At 35.4% G+C, this 8,261-nt stretch overlaps 1 protein-coding gene across 6 annotated transcripts in view; it reads left to right on the top strand.

Annotated features, from left to right (window-relative positions):
* ANKRD28 (ankyrin repeat domain 28) overlaps positions 1-8,261 on the top strand; it is a 180,690-nt gene that overhangs the window by 109,670 nt on the left and 62,759 nt on the right. For all 6 annotated transcript variants that reach the window (XR_012920527.1, XM_020288906.2, XM_020288917.2 and 3 more), the window contains one exon: positions 4,544-4,614. Coding sequence is in view for 3 of the 6 variants with exons in the window: in XM_020288906.2 (XP_020144495.1) it covers positions 4,544-4,614 (71 nt within the window). In the remaining 3 variants the exon portion in view is untranslated. The remainder of the gene's footprint in view (positions 1-4,543; positions 4,615-8,261) is intronic.

Below are 8,261 nucleotides of genomic sequence, written 5' to 3'. Positions count from 1 at the left end.
AGGAAGGTTGGTTAGCTGAATTTTTCTATATAATCTAACTGGGATATCAGATAGATACACCCTATTGATCTGCAGCTGTTTTTTGCTTGTTTGTGTTGTTGCACATAATACCGGAAATCCAATCACATCTCTATCCTAGAAAGGTGAATCCAAGTTCAGGTATTATGTTGTGAATGTAGGCTCTAGCTTCTTACTTAAGGGGAAGTTCACTTGATAATACATAAATTTGTGGGGGGAAAGGAAGACTTGTAACGAAAATATTGATTATACAGTTGGACATAACCATTTTGAATTTAATGATATGTTGTCCTAGCACATAAGAGGTTTTCTGTAAATATTGGTTTGTAGCAGCCATCAATGAAATCTTCCTTAAATTGCTATCTGTATTGTCTCCATTTCCTTAGCAGTGCTTTCTCCTACCACAGGGTCTACCAGTAACCTAACTTTAGCAGTTGACATAGGGCTGCTATTTTATATTATTAATGATTATTTTCTGTTTTAATGAGTAAGTAGTAAAAAAATTAATCTTTTCATGATGACTTAAGGTCATCCTTAAAAGCCACAAATATTATCTTCTGCCATATATAGAGTATGTGATGATCATCCCAGAGGTTGTTACATTTGGTTTTATTTCTCTCTATGAAGACTGTTTTGTGTTTTAAGTAGATGCAGTTTCTTTCCTCTTCTCCCCTACTCCTATCTCCAGTCTTCATTATTAGCCTTTGTGGATGTTTTTTTAATACTCCAACTAGCTATTGGACTAATTAACTGTACTCTGGAAATGTCTTTTTCCATTACTGGAATGACTTTGTAGTTTAATGTGTATGTGAATATGTAGCTAAACTTCGAAGTGTTCAGTGTAAAACAGAAGTCTGTTTACCTTCAGAGAGTTCGTTGAGATGGGCTTTGTGAGTCTGAACAATCTGAAGTTTGTTGCCAGGTTTGTTGCTCTTAAACTATTTTCATTTTACAGGAACACAGCCAACTAATGCTCTTGTAGTGTGCATTGCTGTGTCTGTTAATAAGTGAATCGCATGCTAATTAACCAATGGGAGCAGGGTTTGTTTCACTGATGCCCTCAGAGATAGCCTGATGATTTCTCATATTGTTGACCTTTATTTTCCAAAGAATTAAGATATTTGATTAGGCTGTTAGAAAAACATGCTTTAATAGAAGATTAGATGACTGTCTTCTGCGAAAGATTATGATCCACTGTGCTAATCTTTAGAATCAAAAGAAGCTGAACTTTTTAAATCAAATAGTCTGTTAATAACAAGTAGCAGTATAATATATTCTCATTCAGCCATTAGTGGATTGTTTGTTTTAGTCATTTATGTGGGTTTTTGTTGTTGTTTCTTGTTTTTTGTTATTGTTTTTGAGACAGACAGGGTCTCACTGTGTTTCCCAGGTTAGAGTACAGTGATACCATAGCTCACTGCAGCCTCCAACTCTTGAGGCTCAAGCAGTCTTCCTGCCTCAGCCTTGAGAGTAACTGGGACTATAGGTGTGAGCCACAAGACCCAGCCACTTACGTGTTTTGATAAATTAACTTTGTGTTATTGCAAGTAAAGAGAAAGACAAATTAATTGTCATAGCTTAAAATGACAGAATGAAACCAGCAGGGTTTTTTACTTGGGTATCCCAAATATCCCATTGAATCGTCATAATCAGTGAAGTTGCCCTTCTACCCCAGTCCCCCACAATGTACCCAGCTTTCAGTATGCCCCACCACCAACACAAACATATAGGCATTCACTCTTATTAATGTCTGAGCATATTGTTTGAAGGACAGGTCACTTGTCCTTCTGTCACTCAGGCTGGAGTGCAGTTATACAATCATAACTCACTGTAACTTCAAAATCCTGTGCTCAAGCGATACTCCTACCTCAACCTCCCAAGTAGCTAGGATTATAGGTGTATGCCACAATGCCTGACCTCCTCTAGGGTTTCGTTATGCATATAAAGCAAATGCAATAGTTCCCCCTTACCTGAGGCTGATATGTTCCAAGACCCCCAAGTGGATGCCTGCAACGTAAGATACTACCTAACCCTATGTACCATGCATGAATTTCTTTTTCCTTCTTCATAATTTCGCTGATTTGTTCTCACCATAGACCTTAGCAACCACAGCACACACTTTCTTTTCTTCCTTTATTAAGCTGAGAACTTTCACGTTTTTGCTTAAAGGAAATACTGTTTTCTTTTGGCATATTCAACATTCTAGCATCACTGCTCTTGTGCTTTGGGGCCATTATTAAATAAAAGTAAAGTTTAAGGGTTGCTTAACACCAGCACTATAATACCATGACAGTCCATCTCTTAATCAAGATGGCTTCTAAGTAACTAATAGGTGCGTAGCATATACTGGATATGATGGACAAAGGGATGATTCATGGCCTAGGTGAAGGGAGCAGGACAGCACCACATTTTATCACACTACTCAGAACGGCGAGCAGTTTAAAACTTAGGAATTTTTTATTTCTGGAATTTGCCGTTTAATATTTTCAGACCATGGTTCAACAGGTAACAAACTGCAGAAAGTGAAATTGGATAAAGGGGGACTACTGTATGAAGATAGATACTTATTTCTCTTTTTTAACTTTGTATCAGATCTTTATCAGCACCTAGGGAGCCTCCTATTTTTTCTTTTTTTTTGTATTTGACAGCCACTTTCTATTCTCTTGTTAATACCTTGAATTAAACTTCTCAGGTTTCTTTGTGAGAGCTTTTTGTTGTTGTTGTTGTTGTTGATCAAGGATACTGTCTCTTCTGGGTGTCTGCGTTAATACCCTTTGGGCCTTACTACCAGGGCTTGCCTGGCATATATATCTATCTGTATATGGAGATATATATATATATATATATATGCATATAATACAAACCTATAGAAAGAGGCACAGGAATTAAAGAGAACCATTGATGTTCTAAGCAGATAAATGGGAGAATGAAGGACCCTAGATTCTGTGTTGCCTCTTCACTATGTCTGGGACTCCAGCCTTCTAGCTGGTAAACATTTCAAATATTTGTACTATCTACCAAATGCTGACATTACTGCGGTCAGGCAAATCACCTTAGTCTCCACAGTGCCTGGTAGACAGTTGTCCAAATGAATATGCCATGCTCTCTAGCTGATTCTTTATTTTGCTTCCTTCCTTCCTTCTCCTAAAGCCTAACTCTGAGCATTCTTGAAAGACTAGTTGACTCTCGATTCTTTCATTCTCCTCACTGCCACGGTCTACAGAGAACTTAGCTACTTTTAGAATTTCAGCTGCTGTATTTGTGGATGTTTCCTACATCCCCATTTCATTTTATTTTCTCTTATGTTCAAGGCTTTTATTTTAAATCTACCTCTAACGCATCTGTGCTTTGTGTACTAGGTATATTTATTATGTGTTAATTTTTGTAATAAGGTATTATGAAATCTGTTTTATAGATGAAGAAACTTAGGTTCAGAAGGATCACATACTACTTAGGGACCCATAGCTAGTAATTTTTGGAGCCATAACATGAAATCACTATATTTGACTATTCCCTGGACCCTCACACTCAAAACATAGAAATAATGTAAACATCAGAAGGTATGAATTCTAGCGTTGGTTCTGCAATAGTTGATTCTGATCTGATGTTGGGCTACTTGCAGTACCTATATTTCATCATTTAGAAAATAAGGAGTTAGTTAGGATTTGTGGTATAAATCTAAGATTATGTATAGGACAGGACTTGTCAGCCAGTTCATCTATATTTTTAAGAGCCAGGGCTGTTGCTTCTCTACTTAGATATGCATGGAGTGATCCTACCATGTGCTACTTTTATTTGGTTGGAACTTGGGTACCAAACCAGTGGATTTACTTAGGAGATAGATTCCTTTCCCCTCCAATTATGCAGTTTTTTGGTCTTTCTAAATGTGTTTGTCCATTGAGTCTGTGATTTTTAAACAACTATACAGAATTGATTTGTTTTAAAAAAATTTTTCCTTTTTTAAAAGTTAGGCATAACCCAGAAAGTTATATGGATTGATTCCTTTTTCTTAGTTTTTTTTCTAAGTCTATTACCATGATTCAGTTTATACAACAACTGTAGTACTAGTGTGTTTTTAATCATGGCTGAAGAACTATTTTGATATTATATTACTTTATGACATGATACATTTATTAGTAAAGATTGTAATAAAGACTTTGGAATAGTCTACATTTTATCTCTTAGTAAATTCTTATATTCATTTAAGTATTTGAGCTTTTTAACATTCTAAAGTGGGGTCTGATTTTTACCTTGGATATGCTCTGTATAAAGGTGGCTTTTCTAGCCTACATATAAAATGTTTATTTTATTTTTAATAGAAAGCTAATACTTCATTGGATGATTACATCAATTTAAAAGGATAATCTTGTTTTATAATTTAAGGATAATTTATTAGCAGAAAGTATAAAATAAAGTACTTTTTAAATTGTCATTTATCCAATTCGGATTATATACTAACTATAAGAGATTTATTAAAAATATTTTATGTAAAATATTTCAATTTATTTTTTTCTTCTTGTTGCAGGAGCTAGAGTTAATGCCAAAGACAGCAAATGGTTGACACCTTTACACAGAGCAGTTGCATCTTGTAGTGAGGTATGAAATTTCTTTTAGTAAATGTATTGTATATAAGAACATGAAATAAGTAGGCCTATGTATGAATCCATATTTCAAATTATATGTTTTCATAGTGAAAAAAGCCACTGCAATACCTAGACTGGTCATTTTACTTTAGAATTTGTACAAACCAAGTTAATTGTTCCATTTCTCCTTTCATGTATAAAGCCTCTCGGAGAGTCTGAAATAGCAGAAAATAGAAAACACTATTTCTGTTCCTTCTACAAGGAAGTTATTTTTCTGTCTTACTTAATTCTTCTCAGGGCTTTTCTCTACTGGTTCACAGTAGCTTGTTGCGAAGAGTCTATTGATTTTGATCAAGAAATAATCTCATCAATGTATAAGATTATTTGAAATATTGTTTAGTTAAACACTGAAATTAGTTTCAAAAACATTACTTGGTTGTACATTTTACCAGTTCTAAATATAGAACCTTAAAATATGTGAGATGTCTTATACGGAAGAATACTTCCTTCTTGTTTACATCCCTGTATATTGTTTGCTAATCAAGAAAATGAACATTTTTAGAGAATGTCCATTATTACAAGTATTTTTATATTTTTCATATGTTCTAATTCTATACTTGATCTTAGCCAAAAGGCTGAGAAGTGATCTCTTCTAATCCTAATGACATCTTTATAGGATAGATGAAACTGTGTAATGATTCACCAGAAACTACTCAACTTGAATAGAGATAGAACAAAAACCTGGACTTTCTTTTTTTTCTGTCATTATACTGCCTTTATAAAATATATTGGGTACTTTTCTAAAATGCTGTGTCTAAAGCACCCCTCTAACCTACCTTATTATGGTTAGTACTTGTTGCAAATTTTAAAAAATTAAAATATAAAAGTATGTGATTATATAAGTGAATGTTAGTCCATTGTTTCTTCAGTTATCAAATTGTAAGAGACAAGAAAGGAATTCCCAAGTGTTGCTACTGCTCCTTCTCCCCATCGTGGAACTAGGTAGTTCTGGAGAAGGAACAGAAGCTCTAGCGCCTCAGGAGAAACTAGGGGAGCTTCTGCCTCTTTATCATTCTTTGTATTCTTCATTGTGAAGTACGTATTGAACCTAGAACATAAGCTGGGCAAGTGAAGAGACTTGGAGGGGAAAAGCGGTTGGGAGAGATTATAATCCCTATGACGTGACAGAGGCAATCTGTTAGCAGTAGCCTCCTAGTTAGGAAGAGGATGGTACACCTGAGCACACAATCCCTGGGTCCTTATGTCCTATAGCTGATACACTTAAGAGAATTTAGATTTGGAGGCACTAGCTTCAGTTAGCACCTGCAACTTTTTAGCTATATGATGTTGGACAAATCTGGGAGTTACCATGAAGACTAAGACATACTTGGCAAAGTACCTTGAATTTTGAAATTCCTTGGTAATGCTGTTTGTGGTTAGCTCTCCATAAAAATGTATCTTTAAATAAAAGCAGTTGGCTGAGAGCAGTGTCTCAGGCCTATAATCCCAGCATTTTGGGAGGCTGAGGTAAGAGGATCACTTGAGGCCAGGAATTCAAGACCAGCCTGGGCAAAACATAGTGAGGCCCATCTTAGAAAAATGAGCTAGGCGTGGTAGTGCGGACCTGTAGTCCCAGCTACTCAGGAGCCTGAAGCAGGAAGAAGATAGCTTGAGCCCAAGAGTTTGAGACTTCAGGGACCTGTGATCACACCACTGTACACCAGCCTAGTTGACAGAGCAAGACCTCATCTCTTAAAAAAATACATACATACATATATTCAGTTAAAGAAGATAAACATTACTATTTTTAGAACCTATTAATATTAGTCATACCTACCCATTTTTCAGTATGACTCTTAGAAATATGGCTCTTAAAATTAATGGAATTTTACCAGATTAAATCATTAGAAGGTACATTTTATATATGTAGAGGTTGTAAAACAGACCAGAAATTCTTAAAGAAAAATTTTATTTATTTGCAAATATATTGTTTTTTTTTTGTTTTTTTTTTTTTTTTTGGTGCAAATATATTGTTAGAAGAAGATGTCAGGTTTCACTAGACACTTGACTCCTGATTTTTAAAAACTATGTACTCAGCCTGCATCTAAGGGCAAGCTGTAGGTTAGAAAGCAGTGATACTAGTAAGTTTCTTAAGTCTACTCTTCAGCCTAAATTTCTAGGCTATGTAGTGTTGATATTCTTTTGCAATATTATGGGGAACAGCTATAAAATGTGGCTGTTCTATGCAAATATAACTTGTATAAACAAGGTATCATTTTTCTTGTAGAAAGAAAATCTCATAATTAGCAAAACTGCTAAAAAGCCTAGACAAGATTATCAGTTTTACTGGTGTTCTTTTGATTGTTTTCATTACATCCAGGCAGCAAAGGTAGCTGAGGCCACAGAGAAATAAGTAAAGAGAGGTCTTTCAAAGGCAAAATTTTAAGTAGCTTTTGGTTTATATTTTTGAGATATCATGGGAGAAGTAAACCCTATACAAGTTAATTGGAGTGACTATTTTCTAAATTCTCCTAAGGACATAATAGCTAACACAGTGATAGATGTGTATGTAGGAGAGAAGTTAATTTATCACACGCAGTAATGCCTTAGGGCTTAATTCCCTCACTGACACTAGGTTGAAAAAGACTGCTTCAGGCTAAATATCCCAAATTCATTTCCCAACTCTCCTTCAGTGACATGGTTTACACACACCACATCCTACTAGTCACCTACGTCAGTCTGTCTACACCACTCTGGTTTGTGACTTACTATTCTTTAAAAGTAGTATACTGACAGGGCACAGCGGCTCAGGCCTGTAAACCTAGCACTCTGGGAGGCCAAGGCGGGAGCATCGGTTGAGCTCAGGAGTTGGAGACCAACCTGAGCAAGAGCCGAGACCCTGTCTCTACTGAAAATAGAAAAAATTAACTAGATGTGGTGACACATGCCTGTAGTCTCAGCTACTTGGGAGGCTGAGGCAGGAGGATGGCTTGAGTCCAGGAGTTTCAGGTTGCTGTGAGCTAGGCTGACGCCATGGCACTCTACTCAGGGCAACAAAGTAAGACTCTTGTCTCAAAAAAAAAAAAAAAAGAGTAGTATACAGAAATTATATTACCATGTGAGATGTTACTGGTCCATCCAAATTTTATTTATTTGCAAATATATTAGCCCTTCTTTTTCCTGTGCCTTGAGAGAGAAAGCTGGTGCTATGGAGTTTCTTTTCGATTGACCACAATATATTATTAAATATTCTTTGAATATAATTGTTCAACCTTTTGTTATCACCCCATATTTTATGACCTCATTTAAATTGGTGTCATGAAGTGTTTACTTAGCTTTTTTTTTAATCAAAGCACACCAGCATTTTTTACACTCATCGTCTAATAACTGAAAAATTAAAAATAAGGTTATTATGGTAACATTGACTGTTAGTGAAACCATCTATGCCATTGGTTATCCCCACATTTTCTACATGCTTATAATGTGCTGATAATGTGATTTAGAATCAGACTAGGACATGACATCAGGTTCTTTAGTTTGTAGTTCTAGAAATTCACCTCTTCTTTTTAAACATTTGCAGCCTTTAGAGATTTTCTTTAGTTTTCTCTGAATTTTCAAAGATCACTGCTGTTATTATCTGACACATATTAATATTACTCT

This window comes from Microcebus murinus, chromosome 1, assembly GCF_040939455.1.
Source record: "Microcebus murinus isolate Inina chromosome 1, M.murinus_Inina_mat1.0, whole genome shotgun sequence".
NCBI lineage: Eukaryota > Metazoa > Chordata > Mammalia > Primates > Cheirogaleidae > Microcebus > Microcebus murinus.
The sequence above is the reverse complement of the archived record's forward strand: the minus strand, read 5'-3'. Positions and strand labels throughout refer to the sequence as shown.